The sequence below is a fragment of the Falco peregrinus genome, chromosome 4 (genome assembly GCF_023634155.1).
Source record: "Falco peregrinus isolate bFalPer1 chromosome 4, bFalPer1.pri, whole genome shotgun sequence".
Classification (NCBI taxonomy): Eukaryota; Metazoa; Chordata; class Aves; order Falconiformes; family Falconidae; genus Falco; species Falco peregrinus.
In genome coordinates this window covers 7,296,189-7,315,913 of record NC_073724.1, presented here as the reverse complement: position 1 = coordinate 7,315,913, position 19,725 = coordinate 7,296,189, and the positions used below count along the sequence as shown (strand labels likewise).

Below are 19,725 nucleotides of genomic sequence, written 5' to 3'. Positions count from 1 at the left end.
CATGCTTACCTGAGGTTAGATGCCCACAATGACATTTGAAGTGTCTAATTTCATCATTCCAGCTTCCTTGTTTAAACTGTGCCCAGAAATCCCTTCTGCATCCAGCTTGGAGTCGGTTCTGTCCCCACCATCTACTCCTTACATCCTTGCCCTGTCTCAGTCCCTCTCTGAGTTCTTCACCCAGGTGTGTGGAGGAGGAACTGCACTTTCCTTCCTCTCTGTGCTGAAGGGAAATACCCTGAGGCTTCTCCACTTCCTCGCTGGGTAGGCGGGAAGAGATGGTGCAGATATTTTAGTCACGATGCAAGAGGATGAAAGACAGAGAGAATCTTCCAGCTCTGTTCTCCTGTCTTTTCTTTGAGCAAATTTCTTAAAATCTTTTAAAAGGTTATGTATTTGGTATAAAAGGGCTAGAAGCCCTAATGACAGCTCACTTCTGCCTTTTAGCTACGTTCTTTAGTTATTTCAATTTGACATCTATCAGGCAGCGGACCTTCCAGCAGACTGAAAGATAAAAAAGTGACAGAAAGACAGCTAGACAGATAACTGTGAGTAGCTGTGAGGTAGATAAGTGTGGCTGGTGAGAACTGGAGCTCTAACAGACAGGAACAGGCTGTCAGATGGGTTTACAAGGTGGCGTAAACAACAGTGCTTAGGAACAGTAGGAAAGAAAAATATAAAGTCTAATTAGGGTAACATTTACATTTTCATAAGTGCTGTAGTTCCTGTGCTGTAGTGAGCTGATGGGCTCCAATCTAAGGGGGAATGCAGGAAAGGAAGGAAGCAGTGGAAAGGCAATCTTAAAAAGGAATTTTAAAAGGGAAAAACAATGCCATCACTAGCATAAGAATCTAAAAGTTTTTGGCATGTATCTGCTTGAAAAGCCTTCAACATGTTGCCCCTAACATTAGCTTCCTGACTGGTGGGCGAATGGAAAGCCTGTGCAAGCAATTTGAGATCTGAGCAAGGATGTTGCTCTTGGTTAGGAAATGCAGAGGACAAGTAAAGTCTCTGGGCCTTCTGGACATCCACAGTAGAGAAATGAGATAGGCCAAAGTCAAATGTGAAGAACAACTGCCTGAAAGTATAAACCACAGCAAGCAAATACTTCAAGATCAAAATGAGACATTCTGAGGCATCCAGTGGTGGCTACTACTGAATGAACAGTAGGACTAGGCAGCCATGGGCAGAGACCCAGAAAAACAGTTTCTACACATGAGATATGTGCCATCTCATTTGTTTGTTTCAGCCAGAAACTGAATTTACTATTGTCAAAACCTCAAACATTCTAACAACCCCCCCCTCCATTTTGCATTGGTAATTCAATACATTTCTTCTCTGTTGTGGCATGAATCAGAGCATGTGCTTGAAAAAATATTAGAGCTCTATTGGATTCAACGATTCAGGACCCTTCTCTTGAGTTTTGGAGTTCTTCAGAAAACGGAGTTCAGGGTGTAAATCACATCTGGTGGCAAATCCAAAATAGCACGATTTGAGGCTGAAAAGTTAAAGATAGATTTTGTGGATGTGGGAAGAGGAAGAAGAATGTGAGAATTCAGCAGATCTGACAATACAAGAAAGTCACCATCTGTGCCTACAGTAAACAAATTAAAATTATTGTTTCATCATGATAAAGGTTCCAGGCCAATTAGTTTTCACAGTCCTCAAATTTATAAATTATCTAATCAGCTATTCTAGCAGCATTTCTGATTTTTTTTTTTTTTTTAATTCTTAATATGATTTATTTGAAGCATACAAATGTCTACGTTACTTTTGGATTAAAAGTTGTCATGTGCTTACATTTATCACTCTGTTCAGCCCAGGCACTAGCCCACACTGCACACATGCTAGCTTGCCCCTTAAGTCCCTTTTGGAACAAGCCAGCTAGTTCCCTTTCAGATTTTTTTTTTCTTCCTAATGACGTGAAGGTTGACCTGGAAGATACCCTCGGTTTTAGAACAAGCCCTGCGCAAAAGCTACAGCATGAAAACATGGCACTGCCTAACAGCCGTAAATTGTTCCATATTTTACAAGTTACTGGAGGCACAAGGGCCTCTGAGGTGATATAGTAAAAAGACATTTCTCCAGAAAAAAAGAATACTTTGAATCAGTAATTTAAAAAAAAACAAAACAAAAACCAGCAAACAACAACACAACACAACCAAACACAAAAAGTCTTCCGTAAACAGCTAGTTAGAAGAGCGAGAGAGAGAGAAAAATAGGGAGAGGGAAAACAGCTAAAAGACTAAAGCATGTTTGCCCTGGGACAAACGATCTTTTATTCTCAGAATATATTTTATTCTACCCTAGGAAGGACCAGAGCTGTTTGTAGTGATTCAGTTGGTACTCCTGATACATAAAAGCAGGAACTGTGAGTGAGGTTATGCTTCAGTTTATAGCCACAGCAGTGGCACAGGTCGGGGTGAAACCCTGTCAGCTTTGCTAGAAGTGTTTTGCCTGTAAGGTAGCAAAACAGGGAGATGGAATAAAATGTCAATTAGGAACATGGTCAAAAGCAGTAGTTACTATGCTCTGTAAAGTTATTACAGCAGCAGCCTCTTGGCTTTAATAGTGGAAGAAACGCTTGACGACATCCATTCATCGATCTCTGCTTCCTTGAAGAGAAGTTTTCTGACTTCTCCAGGTAACTCCATTTCCTTTCACAAGGAAAGTACAATTTTTACTCTATTAGCTGTTCCATTTATTGGTCTCTGCAGCAGGGATAAGAGTTCAAGAACAACACGCTCCCCAAGCAATGGCTGCCTCAGTCTGCTGGTAGGTGAGGGGGCTTCCCAAAAGCCAGACCAGCACTGCAAGATTAATCAACTGTCCTCATTATTGCTACAGACTTGGCCTTTCCACCTTGTGCACCACCGTTAATAATTATACCAAAATGTCTTAGTGTTCCTAGTAATGATGTATCTAGCTTTATTCTGTAAAAGTGAAGTGGCACAGAGAGTGTTTCAACCAGTAAACTGGAGCAGACACGCCAGCGCTGTCCTGCCAAGGGCAGTATGTTTTAGGACACTGATATACCCATCCCACAGTTCATGAACCATTACTTTTCCACAACTTCTCTATCACTTTAAAGAAAAATCTTAATTAATTTTGGCTTGCTCACTTTACCACTATTTATTAACAAATTATGTCAATATTCAAATGGAACAACCTCAGGTGTTCATCTGCAACTGGTCCTGGAATTCTTCTCTAGATGCTAAGACTGTAACATGTACAGTTTGTAGAGAGCTGAAGGATGTTTAAAGCTGGTGCCAGTTGAGAAGGATTTTTATGAAACACATGACTTGAAATATTTTTGGCCAATTTTATGAGATTTTCAGTTGATTAATTTTCTGTTGGCAACACAGAATTTCTTCCCAGCCTTCTCATGAAAATGTTAACTTTATATAAAATCAGTATAGCCCACATGAATTAAATCTGGCTATGTGAAAGACCACAGAAAGCAATTGCAAACCTGGAATTTTCACCAAGTAACTTGTTTCTGATGGGTAGGAATGGAGGGAGCTGCAATAGTCTGCTTTGGCCTAGCACTACTTGGTATCTTTCAGAATAATAGAGAAGAATATATATGTAAAAAATCAGAACATCTTCAGCTGAGCTGCATACTGCGAGAGTAATAAATGAGTCCAGAGGAGGGACACAAGTATGATCTGAGGGCTGGAGCCCCTCTCCCGTGCAGACAGGCTGGGAGAGCTGGGGTGGCTCAGCCTGGAGAGGAGAAGGCTGCGGGGAGACCTGAGAGCCCCTGCCAGTGCCTGACGGGGCCCTGCAGGAACGCGGGAGAGGGGCTCGTTACAAGGGCGAGGAGTGTAGGACGGGGTGTGTGTGGCTTTAAACTGAAAGAGGGTAGAGTTAGGTCAGAAATTCTTCCCTGAGGGTGGTGAGGCACTGGCACAGTTTCCCATAGAGATTGTGGCTGCCCCATCCCTGGCAGTGCTCAGGGGCAGGTTGGACGGGGCTTGGAGCAGCCTGGTCTAGTGGAAGGTGTCCCTGTCCCTGGCAGGGGATTGGAACGAGATGATCTTTAAGGTCCCTTCCAACCCAAGCCATTCTGTGATTTTGTGATTCTATGACTCTTTACACAGTTTGACTTGGACCACTTTGTAAGAGAGATGCATGCCAGCAAGGGTGAATTAGCATTTATGTGTACTGATACAACTGTGCAGCATAACCCTCCCTAATCCCTCCACCTAGATGTAGATCAGTATCTTGGAACACAACGGTACTGACAAAAATGTTGGTCTGTTCTAGTTATTCAGCTGTGTGAGACAATGCTCTAGTTCAGGCTACAAGTGCTTAGACCTATAGGTAAAAAAAAAAAAACACCAAACCTAAAGAATAAAAAGAAAAAAAAAAAAGGAGGTGAGCAGTGTTAGATCTGTCCACGGCATCATAAAAAGATTTAGTTTTCCTATTTAATTCAGCATCAGATTCAGCTCTGAAGTTATACTTCAAAAAGGATGGTAAAAATCTAGAGAGCTACAGAATTATTCAACGTTTGGAAAATCTGGATTTTTTTAGAGTGAGAGAGGTCATTTATATAATTTATGAGAAAGATGAGAAGTTTTAAAACGAGCATGCACACATTTAGATGAGGAAGAGATTTCTGATACTATTTTGCTTTTTTAATTTGGCAGAAAAGGGTGACAAGGTACAAATTAAATTAAAAACAAATTAAAAAAAAAGGGTAGAAATAAGGTGCTGATTTTTAGTTATGAGGCTTAAGCACTGACACTACCTATAAATATGGTAAGCTCCCCATTACTGGAAGATTTTAAATCAAGACTATTGGTATATGGTAGATGTTACATTTCAATCTATGGTCATTAGCTGTCTGGAAAAGTTACAGAATTACAGACATTTGGTCTGTGTTGTGAAAGGGGTACAAATGAATGATCATAATCATATGGATTGCCCTACAGTTTAGAATAGGCCGATTTTCAAAATACTGCTGTGAGGAAGTAAGATAACTGTAGAGTAACAAGGCATCATTTGAATGGTCAGAGTACTGCGTCAATTTGAAATAAGTAATATTTACCAGCAGGCACTTACTTTGCTTCCCCCCCCCCCCCCCCCCCCACCCCCCCCCTCCCTTGAAATCTAAAGCAGTGCTGTATAAATATTTGAATAAGACACGGTCCTTTGAACTACCCTTCTAATTAAACTGAAGTCTTTATTTAGCTCCAGGTAGCATTTCAAACAGCAACAGAATTTCTCTCCACCTCCATCTCGATTGATCATAAAGAACAATTCTATCTACATTTCCTTTCAATCGCACAATTTACATTTAGAACAAATCAAATACTTTTAGTCAGGAACAGGCTTAAGCAATAGATGTTGGTAAACAGCAAATAAATAATGTGTATTCATGTTTCGCTATCAAGATTCACACTGAGTGCCTGGAAGTAATAGAAGGTAATAAATGTTTAAGAGTGTTGTGAGCTCTAGCTCACCACGCAGCCCAAGAGCCAGTTGCATTAATGCAACTGAGATGGAGATGTGGGGCTGGGAAGGAGTGGGTGGAATCTCACTCCCAGGAGATGTTTCTATCAGCAGTGCCAATGACAGAAATGTCACTGGAACCACAGTCTTTCTGATTTAGATGGGTAAGTCACATTTTTACAAACATGACATAGGCTCATAGAGATTTAAATACCATTTACTTTTGATAAGTTATGTCTCTGGGTGCCTAAAGCCTAATATTTATTGCATCAGAAGAAGCAGAAAGGATCTACTGGAATTCTTGAAAGCACCCAGGTGCTCAGCTCCTATTCAAATCAATTGGCTTAAGTACCTAGCAAACTTCAAAAAGTCCATTTAGGCATTAAGCAATTGGAAATCTACTCCTAAAACATTTTTGAAATAGAAGTTAAGAAGCAATGAAAATGGAACACAAACCCATGGGTACTCTTGAAAACACTTATATAGTTTTGAGTCTGTATTTTAGCTTAAATAACTTGAATTCTAAAACACTAATGAAAAACATGGTATACATAATTGGTTAATTAAAGTAATTTCATTAATGAGTGTTTTAGTGTTGTATCTACTACACTAATTATATCTTAAATGCTAGTAAATACCTTGTGTGCAGTTTCTTTGAACAGGGAGGGCAGTACATGACTGAAATGTAAAATTGTTCAGAGCACGGACATCATATGTAGCATCAAGCCTTTTGTATATACTGTAGGAACATGTAGGCTTTTTGCTTCTTACTGGAAAATGTGGTAGGCTTATTGGTTGATGTAAATGCATATAAAAGTTTTCAATTTTTTTATTTGTAGAGTCTGGGATCACTAACAACTACAGAGAAAAGACTCCGTCGCTGTGTTCTGGGAGCTTGCCTGAGGCTGCTAGACTTATGTAGAGCCTGACTAAGGGTATTTCTAGATGTCAAAAGCAAGGCCTTCGTTAAACAAATACAGGATCACAGAACATCGCAAGTTGGAAGGGGAGCTGTATGGAAATTTTGCAGATGAAAACATTCTTCAGCTGCAGCACTGGGCTAAAACTTTCATTTGTGGTTATAAATCCAGAAGTGTGAGGCTGAGGCTTACTTGTTTTTTATCATAGAGCAGTGGTCATTTTGTGATAAGCAAATGGTATGGATTCAGCCATTCAAACTCCCAGGGTCTCACTGTTTTAGAATTAGATGCTACTTCTATTGCATATGATTATTTTTTTTCCCTTCAGTGAAACTTACTTTCATCTCCAGTTTCAAATTCAAACTTCTGGCTATAGCCGCTGTATCCTGCTGCCGTCCTGACTCTGATATGAAATATATACTTGGTGGCTGGCTTGAGACCTGTGATGATAACACTTGGAGCCTTGGACCTTGTGGAGGAATAGCTGAGCTGCTCATGCTCCTGGGGGACAAAAGAGGGGAGAAATGATATCAAGTTGAGTTGTACAAACTTTGCAAAAATGATATAACAGAACTGAAACTCTATATTCTTCTCATGAATGTAAAATGTGTTTGTAAGAGGTGCAGGTATGGATTTCTGTATTTTGATTTTGTGCTACAGTCATAATGTATGATATGGCCTTGTCTTAGATTTCATCTTTTTGTCTTTAATCTCGCATATAAACACATCATATCTTTGTGACTTGGGTTAGTAATTACACTGTAGTCAAAACTATATGGAATTAGTACAAGACTACATTCACAGAAATGGCAGCTAGAATGGTAGCTCAGTATTTTTGCACAATGGACAAACTAGGAGGTCGGTAAATACTAGTAAGCTGTAAAGTAAAGATGTGGGAGTATTCAAATACCCGCTACTCACTTCTACCCGCAGGTAGTGCCAAAATGCCGGCGCTATCCGTGGGTAGACCTGTGGGTAAAAGAAAATAAAAATTAACTTTTTCTTTAAAGTCTGTAAACTTCTAGCATGGTTCAACTGCTTCACTGCTGCTGAACTTCATTTTTCTTTCCAGGTAGCTGTAATGTAGTTGTAGATGAAATTCTCCTTAACATGCTACGAGGTGAAACAGTCTCTGCAGAACTCCCCTGCTAATCTCCTAGCAGTTGATCCTGGGCATCTACTCCAAATTCCTGACTCTTGCAGAGATGGCTGAGAATTACGGTGTGCAGGGAAAACTGGGAATTACCGCTGCAGACCAGCTGCTGTACTAGGGTGACCAGCCACATCGACTGCTGTGCAAAAACTAAGTGCTGCTTTGCTAGACGGGTCGTTGACGATACTTTTATGTGAGGGCATGACTTAGAAGAAGAGGGAGTTTATTCCCTGTCATTAGTTACTGTCACTTGATAGATCAGTAATCTGTAATATTTTATATGGTGCCTTAAGGCTAGCTTTGCTTTGTTGCAGCAGGATTTGTCTCCAAAATGACAAATGAGCAGAAATGTCCTTGGCATATGCCTAACAATCCAACTGTGATACCCATAGGGCACCATATACATTTATTACACTACGCAGTAATACTAGAGTAGGTATAAGTTACTCGAAGGGTGCTTCCAGCCTGTTAAGAAGGAAATCATCTGGTTCACAGAAAAGATATAACCAGGAGAAGAACAGGTTTCAGTTAGATTCTGTGGAATTCTTAACCTCTTCTGTGTAAAATACATATTTTTTTATATAAAGCAAACAGTTTTATATAAAACATGCCGAGTCAGCTTCACTCATGGTGTAACAAAGTCATATTGGCATAGAGCAGCAGGTATGTCAGTATTCCCCCAGTAGGCGTACAAGATTGTTACGAGAACCAAATTAAAAACCAGACACAAAAATAAACTAATATTTCTGCTAAGTGGAGGAGGAGAAGGAAGGCACCAATGACCAATATCTAAAATAACTGCATTTATTGCTCACTTCAAACTGTGGAAATAACTTCAGAAACTATAGTAAGAGGAAGTGTGGATTTTTCTACAGTATATAACCAAATTTTAAAACAGCAAGAAGCATATATTTAAATTGAAATAGTATGACACAGTGTACATGTAATCTTATGGATGGAGACTATGATTAATATACCATCTAACAAATTCTATAACTATCAGTTTTCTCCCAATTACTTGAAATGTTATAACTTCACTTTGAACAGTTTAGTGAATTTTGACAAACTTTTTTTTTTGACATTTCAGAAAATATCTATTTTCTTTTGACAGAAGGCCAACTTGTTAAAGTGATGGATTTATGTATTTATTTATTGTGATTAAGCTTGCTTCAACTTGAAAAACAGCTTGTATGTGAGCAGAAGAGGTATAATAGGTTAATACTCAGATTGGAAAGGCAATAGAGAACTCCTACACACACAGAGGAGTTTTCATACTGCTTTGTGGACATTTCACAGACATTCAGTGTCATGAAGCTAATTTCTATCCTGTAACCTTGTTAGATGTGCAGCATCCAGGGGCTTCGATGTGTAGAGGAGTCATATAACATAATGTGTAACTTGGCCAGGGTATGCAGACTTGGAGAACAAATGACTTGAATTTGTTTAGAAATGAAGCTGCTGGCTAAAGTGTGTGCATTTCTGCCCAAAGGGACCAAGTCTTTAAACACAAGTTTGCTACCAGCTCAAAATCAACCTAAGAATTAAGAGAAAAAAAGAAAAAAAGAAAAAAAGAAAATAAAAAAAGAAACCACCTGAGATTGCACTGTCCTAAGACCACACCGAATCACAGTGTGGCACAATGTTTGCGATCATATCTGTTAAATACAATATCAATACAAGACTCTGTTTCTGCACTTCAGTCCAGGTAAAGACACGGCATCCAGTGAAGGAAAGATTCTGGATATGTTCCTTACAGGTTATGTAAACAGCAAATGCTTGTTTTATACAGGCGTTAGTATGGTTTATTTCAAAGTTTTAGCAAGTACCACATGCTCCATCTGTCATGGCCCAGGTAGGCAGACAGAGACTTTATACTCTGGAATGCTCTGGAAATTTTTACTTAGGCTCCACAAACCATAAGATAAGGAGGAGACCACTACCTAAGGGGTTTCACTGCACGACCTAATAGTTGCAAGTCATTTCTTTTCTCCAGACTACTTTGCTGCTTGAAATCAAGTTCTAAGCATTTAACAATTTACTTTTTTTTTTTTTTCTGACCTGCTGAAGAGATCAGAGAAATAATTCAATGGAATTGTAGAAAGAAATACATTCCTTCAGAGGAGGATGGAAATGGAACTTTTGTCAAAAATTGGTGTAGACTCCCTGGGATCCACTGGTGTGATTTACTCCCTGAAGCCTGCAGAACAAGGCCAGTGACAGCAAAGAACTGGGAATGACTTCCGAAAAAACCCAGTCTGAGCTATATCTGTTATTACAGGCTAATTACTGCTTGTGTAACACAGCATTTGGGATACAGCAGCTCCCTAACCAGGGATGTGGACAGACAGTCAAGTATAATTTACTATTTGTAGTTGGTCAAAGATGATGAGTGTGACAAGGACTATGATGGTAATATTTAATCAACAAAATGGTCCCTCCATCTGCGTGGGCAGGCTGTGGATAATGGCAAGTTCCTGAAGAACAGCCACCTCTGTCCCTTCTGGGTGGTGGAAGGCATTTTGGCCACCTCTAATGGTTGTCTGGCTTGCTGCCCCTCACCACCTGCCTGGGGTCCCATCTCTGTGCCCCCCCATCCCCCATCTTCTTTCCTTTCTGCAGCCTCTTACGCCGTCCATCCCATGGTCTGAAAAATGCTGTCTGGGAGTAGGCAGCCACAAAAGTAATACTGTTGTCATATGAGAGAAGGGGGAGTATTTGTTATTGCAAGTGGAACAGGGGAAAGGTAACCTGTCCCCTTGGTGTGTCTCAGAAGAAAAAGCTTCAGTACCTGGTACTTGAGGAGGAAGCTACTCACACTCGAGACAAAGTGATTAATAGCTAGAAGCTTCACATTGTTTTATGTGAATGCTTCACACAAAGGAAACAGCCTTTTTGGACTGGATTCATACGTAAGACAGTTTTCCAAAGAGTGGATGCTTTGTCATTACTCCCTCCTCATGACAGTGACAAGATGTGTAGCCTTCCTGGAAAGCCAGAGCTTTCCACAGAGGTTGCTGGGGGTGGCTTTCAAGGTTGGCCGCTCCTTCTGCCGTGGCCTTTCCCAGGAAGGCTAAAGATGATCGCAGAATAAAGCCATAGAATTCTAGTCTGCAGAAGTATGGGATACTTTGTCTTATTCTTGCCACAGAAAATATGCACTCACTTTTGCATGGATTCTGGGTTCAAAAAGTGAATTTTAAACTGCAGGACTTAGATGTACTTCCTGTATGTTAGTGCACGCTTTTACCAGACCCTGATTTTATGTTGTGACAAAATTTAGACATATATCAGCCCTCCTGACATGCACCCTATTTTCCCTCAAAAAGAAGCATGGTTTTGTGGGCTAGAAGGCTCTGTGATAGATCTCTGACCTGAACAGTGATGGGATCAGGATCAATGGGAAATGGCAAGGACTATATCTGTTCTCTATTTCTTGATAACTATAAAGGATTACTAGAAAATCTGCAAAATAAAATAAATTTTTCACTGATGTGGCTGTATTTCCCATTGCAATTAAGCAGTAGGTGAACCGCTGGCCATTATGTATGCCTCAGATTTCATATAGGAGTACAAGAAATACTCTGATCCTTCACACTAGTATCAGAGCAGCATTTGTGGTCTTAAGATGGCATAGGACTCACAAGAAGCAGTTCTAAGCACAGGGGCTAAGGGTTTAAACATAAGTTAAATGAGTCTGTCTAATATAATATGTAATTGCTAGTCAGACTCTGGTACAAGGAAATTCATAAGACCTCTTCCACAGCCTTCTGCAAATTTATCTTGGTGAAAATCTGTAATTAAACATAAATATAATCCAAATGAGAAGTGATGGCAATGTTATTACACAATGTAATACAGATCCTATGACCACCCATCCAAGCTAAACAGAATTTTATTATGAACTTTGAAAATTCTATCTCTATTTCTAAGGAAATTGAATTTTTCTTGTTTGTGTGATGCTTCTTGTCAGTGGATTCAGTTCTGATTATGACAGACCGCTCAGGAATCCACGACAGTTTGGTCTCTGCATGAACATGAACACCTTTCAGAATCAAACTCTTTCCTGCAGCCACCTGTGCATGAGAGTCCGAGTCTGTATCTATCCTAATTTTATACTTGGCTTTATATTCAAGACATTTTTTCATATCTAAAGAAACAGACTGACTGACTGGAAGTTACAATGGTGCTAATGGTCTAAGACTAGACAAACTCATTTAATGGAGTAGCAGAATCAAGAGTATAAAAAAATCCTGAAAAGCCTTCTGCTTTTCCAATGTACCAGAATCCCTGGGTCTGTCCCATCAACCATGCTGTAATGAAACACTTCCACTGTATGACATTGTCAGATTAAATGACAGCTCTTTACTCACTGGACGTAGCTACTTTATGAATAAATGTTATATTCATTCAATATCCAAATGTTCTATTATTGTGATGAGTATTACTATTTTTCTCATACGCTGAAAAGAAAGGGGACTCCCTCTGATGACATTAACACTTGCAAAGAAATAGATAAACCTCCCCACGCCACACCTATGTGAACATGCTGCTCTGCTTTTATCCCTCCCTTACTTCAGAAGGAAGCGGCACAGAAATGGAGACTTTGTGCACATATATGAAAAAACCCAAGAAACGGATAAAGAGTAACCAAAATGTGACGAATTTTTATCAGTTTAGACTCATACTTCAAACCAAGTGTTTACATTCTGATGCTATGGTTGAGAAAATGTATGTATAACTAAAAACTTATTGACAAAAAATATTAATGTAAATAAAAGCTGAAATGCAGAATTTCACTCATAGTACTCAAATAACCTTTAAAAGACAGTAAAGTCTTTAAAGTAAAAGTGCCAGTAAAGCACTGATAAAAATCCAGGCACTTTCAGGCATACAGGATTTGTCACCATTTCTATTCGACTGGAAAAGAGAAATATAGCTCTCATCAAAATAATATCAGTCCCTACTTTAGCGATTGAAAAAGTTAACCAAATATAACTTTCTGTCATTTAGAATACATAATGGGAGCTCCTGGCATTACCACTCTCTTGCAATTTACTGTGTCTAGCTTATTTTACAAATGACAATCAAGGTATTTGGTTTGTTGAGTCCCATGAGTAGCTGAAAAGCCTTCTTAAAGTGACACTGGGGAAAGGGTTTTCAAAGGCTTCTGCCAGCAGAAAACATACTTATTGTGTACCTACAACTTCCAAATGTATGTGTGTGGAAAGAATCCACGGAGACAGTAACTGCATTAACTATCAACTGCTTGCAGATGCATGTTCTAGTTTATATCCATTGTCCTCCAACATGAAAATTCTGTACTTAAGCCATATAATCCTGCTCAGCCTTTTCAGAGCACTATCACTTAACAAAAAGAAATACTAACAGAGATTCAATCTATATACTACAGGGACCAGGTCTTTCTCCTGTGCACTAAAGCACAATGTCAAAGCTGAATAAGTACCGCATTAAAGTAAAGAAGATTTGGAGTTCCGTGATTCAGACATTATCAATGTTTAAATAAAAGCACCAATAATAAAAAAGATTCTTTTATGAGACCATTTGGTCACATTTTTCCTCTTTCCTAGATACATCTATCTGAAGGATATACACAATGCGACCTACAGAGGAAGCATCATTATTTTAAAGGAATAACCACAATTCTGGCAGATCAGAATTTTTACTAATCATAGCTCTGGTCCATTGTGAAATGAAATCCCCAGTCTCTTCCTTACTGTGCTCATGGAATCAGCTATGATAGCACTTACTTAACTTCAGGGTCACCTGAACTTGAATGATGTGATACACATGAGAATAAAACAGTAGGTAATTACTAGGTACAGTCAATAGGTGATTAATCAGTTCAAATAGAATCTATTGAAGACAAGTATCAGCTAACTGTGGAGTTTGTACCTATTGTCTGTGTTTTCCATGAAAAACATAGCCCCCACAGCTCTAATTTATGGAAATTGCCTCTGATTTATATTGCCTATATTCCTGTCACCAATAACTTGTCCCCAGTCATTCTCAAAAATTATTTTCTTTCTTTGCAATAAAATATTTCCATAATACCATTTCTGGATGCCTATTGCCCTTACTCATATCTCATAGGTTGTTTTAGATGAGGAGTAATTATACTGAAATCAGTTAAAGTAACTACACCTAGGAAACTCAAAGTCTGTTTTTGAAAGCTTCTTTGTATTTACTAATTTTGTGTGTGATTTTCTCTTAGACTATTTTGACATACAGTATATCTATTAAAATCAATGCCAACAGTAATATTTGGAAGATATTAGGGAAAAGACTCAGGTTCAAAAATGTGCTTCTAATATTACTTACTTTCTGATTACAATATAATCAACAGGATTAGGTAAATTCTCATTGCAATACAAAGCAACAAGAAAATTACAATAATAGAAATAATAGTAAAAGACATCATTCATAGCCTTAAAAACCCACTTCCTAAAAATCTTGTACCTTTGGTTTCCAGCTGACCAACAAACTTAAATTTAGCAAAGTGATTACAAAGATCTGACGACCAATCCAAACTAAAATGAAAACTCTGACAGGAAAAAGTAGGGCCATAGAGACAATCACCGATGGCTCTAGTACGGGCTTCAGAGAAGAAACCTACAGCATTTTAAGGCATCAGCCACTTCAGGTTGTAATCTTCTCCCTTCCCTTCTCGACCTCCCTTGTGATTAATCTCAGATGTAACAGTTTGGGGAGCTGAAATACTAAAGTGTGCTTTCCCTCTTTGGCCTTTCAATATTGTATATTTTGATTGCCTGTCAGTCAGCTCATCACTTTCTCCATACATAAAGTGAAGCTGTCAACAAGAAAACGGGAAGAACAGATGACCAATCATAAAGAAAATATGGAAAGGCCAAACCCCAGCCAAACCTCATTTTAATTGGATTATATACCTGGAAAGGCAGAAATGAGTTGGCGTGAGGTGAACCACGAAAAAGAGAAAATTAAACGAGGAGAGATGAGGACAGGGTGACTCTAAAGTCGTGTCAACATTCTCGCCACTGCAATGAGGCGAGAGGTGGGCTGTGCTTAGCAGGGCAGGCCAAACGGGACCACCAGGCATCAAGGCAGCAGGCAGGACACTGCTGATCGCACTGGCAAGGAGGGTTTATTTTATTGTCTTATTATTTTACATTATATAAATATAATAGAATTATAGAAATTATACATTTCATAATATAACATTATATGTTTGCAATTTATATATGAAATAAATCTATAACAATACATTATCATCGTTATCATTGTTATTATAGCTATAATTATTGTTATTATAGCTATTATTGTTGCGTTATTATTATTGTTGCATTACTATTACTGTTGTATTATTATTATTGTTATTATTATTGTTATTGTTATTATTATTGTTGTTATTATTATTATTAAGAATAAAACCAGGTCTGCGACTGAAGTCCATGATGGAAGAGGATGCAGTTCACAATATAATAAAGGGAGTTGGGCAGTGTGACTGGAATTGTCAGATAAGCGTGGGTGTTAAATTCCACCTTCCAGGCAGTTATGAGCCACTCTGGTGACATTTGTTTGCTAATTACAAATACTTACCAGTGAAAACCTCTGTACCAGGATCTCCAGGACTCTTTCTACCTTCAGCATATAAAAATGTCAGCCTGTCCAGTCGTCCCTTGAGAATTTTCTCATTTTTCCACTCATTTTAATTTTCTTTTGCCCTGAACTGCCTTTTCCAGTCGGAAAGAATCAAGGAGCTACTGTAAGCACTAACTAGTTTCCTAATGGTAAAAATCTGCTCTTGTATTCAGAAGTTTTGCTGTCAATAAAGCACACTTTCTTCTGAGATACCTAACACCAGGGTGTACTTCATAACGAGAAAATAAAGCTGCTGACAAACACAGCTCAACAGGAACCATGCAATCCTGCAAAATCCGAAGATTGGAAGCCTTCTGTGACTGCCTCTGTTGTGAAACATGCCCAGAGAACAATGTACCTCCAGCCAGTGGGCTAATTCCCAACTCAGTTATTTGGTATATGAGATTCATAGTTCAAATTTCTGAATCAAGTCCTGTCTGTGCCACTGGAGACCTGAGACTCCACACTAACAGCAGAGGTTCCTTCTCCCCATGCTCACCTTTAACAGTCCCCCAGCGTCCAGAAATCTGCAGAGTAGTGGGTGTCTGAATTAACTAAATTTGCTTCATTATGTTTTACAGCTCATCGACTTTTCTTCCACAAATATACTTAATTATTTTTTTGAACCAGTTTTGCTAGTGGCTTCCAAAACATCCCTAGGCAACAAGTTTAATTACAAACTGATTTTAAAAAAAATACATTTTTTTGTTTTAAATCTGCTTCCTGATGCTTTTATTGAATATACTCTAGTTCCTTGTCTATAAGAAATAGTGCATAACCATGAATATCAGTGATTTGTCCAGTCCAACTCAATATATCTCTGTAGATCATAGGAACGGTACTTCTAGTTATAGATGGGAAGTAGGTCACTGGATAATGAAACTTTTAAATTGAAAATGCAAGACCCTGGGGGAGAGATAACAAAAAAGGACAATTCACGTGATATAAAAATCTGTAATGAAAAAAGCCACAGTTCAAACACTTGAAGGTCTCTAAGTTACTGAGAAATATGGCAGGCAACCTTCTCATGCCTAACATTATCAGCATGAGTAAAACTGCAGCTGTACTCACAAAACTGCTGCACTCCTTCCCAGCAGAACCCAAAGTCGAGGTTTCCCTACCTCACACTGAAGTGTGGAGACATTTTTAAAGTAGGGAAACATCTTACAACTGAAGTGGAATTTCAACACAAGAGCAACGATCCAGCTTTTCAGAAGGCTTGTACAATGATGGTGACTTGCTACAATACAATATAGCCAATGCTCTATTTTGACAAACAAACAACAAAAAAAAAACAACCAAAAAAAAATTGTATTTTCAAAGCTGTGAAATTCAAGTGATTCTACCAACCCTAAAAATGTAGTACAGTACTGAGGCAGCTACACAAAACTCAGCTGTAACGGTGCTGACGACAAAAACTGCTTAACTTGCCTAATTTCAGATTCCCTACAATATCCATAGGCAGGTAGGCCCAGGATTTGGATTCGAGCTCCTGTTCTGTCCTGGATATTTTGTCAGGTTTATAATATCTTGGTAGAAAATTACAGAACACCCTTGTAAAAACTACTGTATTAAAAGCCTCTTGAGGCAACAAGACTTTCCATCTCCTTTTTACAATATGTTTCAGCCTTGGAGGGTGTTAGGACAGGTAGAGCGGCTGGGCTGATTTTAAGACTAGTTTAAGCCTAGGTTCAATCTTCTACATAAATACCTTTCACTTTTGGAAGCGCAGACTAATGTACACTTCTCTTTTCATTTGCTACTGAATTATTTCCTACCTGGCAAATACAGAAAAGATCCTTATTGATATACAGCAGCTTCGAAACAAGCCATACGTAAAGCAAAACTATGTATAGCTGTTTACTTGTTTCATAGATACACTTAAGAGAGCAGTTAGCTGTAGTTTAGTGCTATTAATCAGAAATCATAGAACTGTAGAATCACAGAATGGTTTGGGTTGGCAGGGACCTTAAAGACCATCTCATTCCAACCCCCCGCCAGGGGCAGGGACACCTCCCACCGGACCAGGTTGCTCCAAGCCCCGTCCAGCCTGGCCCTGAGCACTGCCAGGGATGGGGCAGCCGCAGCTGCTCTGGGCAACCTGTGCCAGTGTCTCACCACCCTCACAGGAAAGAATTTCTTCCTTCTATCTAACCTAAACGCGCACTTTTTCATTTTAAAGCCACCGCCCTGTCCTACACTCCTCGCCCTTGTAACAAGCCCCTCTCCCGCGTTCCTGCAGGGCCCCGTCAGGCACTGGCAGGGGCTCTCAGGTCTCCCCGCAGCCTTCTCCTCTCCAGGCTGAGCCACCCCAGCTCTCCCAGCCTGTCTGCACGGGAGAGGGGCTCCAACTCTCGGATCATCTTCGTGGCCCTCATCTGACCTTGCTCCAACAAGTTCCTGTCCTTAACAAAGCTATCACTTTTATTTAAGTAAGCAAATTACTTATTTTTACAGGTAGAATTGATTCAGATTGCTGTTGTGAATCTGGAATAAATGATTGAAGTCATTAAGATTAATTTAAATCTACATGTTACATTCTAACAAGTCTTTCACGTGCTGTGTATACAGTTGTTTGGGAGAATTACTTTCCTTTTCAAAGAAAATCAGGACTTATACAATAATGTTGACAATATTAATACAGGTCAATAGGACAATATTAATTGGTCAGCATCACCCTACAAAAATCAGTTTTGGAGGAAGAATTTCGGCTCTAAAATACAAAGTCTGACACTAACTAAAGTTTGACTTTGATCACTCCAATACAAATAATAAATGAGAGGCAAGAGGGAACATGCTGATTTATATATAGGGACAATCATTTGGGATTGTGTAGCATTTTTCATTATGCAAACCTCTTCAGATTTAAATACATCAAAATGTATTGAACAATCACTGAAATATGACATTCTTTGTGTATTTGTGAGCATGTGTGTACATCTTGTGTCTCAGTTCAGGCAGACAGCAAACATCTATCCTATAATATTAAAAGGGCTGAATTAATATCTGGTGTCATGACTCTATTGCAGATCCTTGCATTACGTCATCAGTAAATGTATCATAGTATTTAAATTCATGTTTTCTTCAAACACATCAGTGAGTTAGTAGTGGAGTATAAAGCAAAAATGGAAATATTTTTCCAATTAGTTTAACATGAGTTTCAAAGGACAAAGTAAACAATCTAAAATGAAAAAAAACAAAATGCTGATTTTACACTTTCAAAACCAAGAAAGTAGGTTTTGTTCCTATTTTTCCATCAGGGAAGTGCCCATTTCTAACTTTACCAGGAACAATACTTTTGGAGTTGGTAAAAACAAACAAAAAAAGTCTGAAAAAACTTTAAAGAAATCTACGGACAGGTGACAATACCTTATTAAAAGGGAAGAGCTGCCTCAGTCACTAAAGAATCGCCATTGTGTTAACATAGTATGTTAGTACTCCTGGCAGTATGCGCAAACCCAGACAGTTTGTGCAAGGTCATTGCAGATACAAGATGCATCAACCTGGTGAAGTTCCTACAGCAACATAAATGTGTTTATGAGCAGCAGGTGAATTCCTACAAAAGACTCTAAAGCTATTAAGAGCTCAGTAAGGAGTACATAATAATAGGCTGTTAACTCAGCCTCCCTGACAAGAACATCAAGAAAGGGCACTTTGAAACTATTAATACTAATACATTAAAAAAAAAAAAGAAAAAAGAAAAAAGAAAAAAGAGAATTTTCACATTATGTTTCTTTAAATCAACAAAATAAACACTCATGACTCTATTAGTGTATAAAACTAACAAAACTACGTGGGAGTAACTGAATAGCATGCCCTTTCTATGAATTCCAGTTGGCTAACAAAATCATGCATTTAAATGAAAAGCTCCTCTAATGTTCATTTTTCATTCCAACAATCACCACCCCCACCCCACCCCCCAAACCCACAGCTTTTATTTAATACATGGTAAAATGCTTATACTAATGTTAAACATGGAAATGGTACGTTTTATTGCATGGAAATGGAATGGGTCTCCTTAAAAGAGCTTCCTCTTTTCTTTTGTTTTTTTCTGCCTTCTCCCAGAATGACTGCTTGGGGACATCACTACTTAACAAAAAAGAGGTTGCTTACGATTCAGTTAGTGGCTTTGTTTTCATTTCAGTGTGAACAAAATATTAAAAGTGGAAAACTAGTAACAATCTCTCCTTCTGCACAGTTAGTGTGCAGTTGCAATGCAGTCTCAGAAGAGAGGAAAAAAAAATCCAAACTTTGTTTTTCCTCCCCAAAAGAATACGTCTTATTACATGTAACTCCCCAAAATGTCCTGAATATAGGAAAGACTGCAGGAAAAAACAGGAAAAAAGTGAAATGATACCTCATATTGGAACATTCCCTCATTTAAAGAAAGATATAACCTCACTTATTTCTCAAAGTACACAACTTCTTGACTTGGTCTGCAAATCCACCTTTTTGGCTGCGAAAGAACAACTTACAAACAGTACGTAGTTTGTGTATTGTGAAAGCACTGTCCCTAGTTTTTAAAACAGCTTGGACTTATAGATGAAGACTTTT

General features: G+C 38.7%; 1 protein-coding gene across 2 annotated transcripts in view; it reads right to left on the bottom strand.

Annotated features, from left to right (window-relative positions):
- EPHA6 (EPH receptor A6) overlaps positions 1-19,725 on the bottom strand; it is a 513,074-nt gene that overhangs the window by 129,491 nt on the left and 363,858 nt on the right. For both annotated transcript variants that reach the window (XM_055803065.1, XM_055803066.1), the window contains exon 7: positions 6,719-6,881. In XM_055803065.1, coding sequence (XP_055659040.1) covers positions 6,719-6,881 — 163 coding nt within the window. The remainder of the gene's footprint in view (positions 1-6,718; positions 6,882-19,725) is intronic.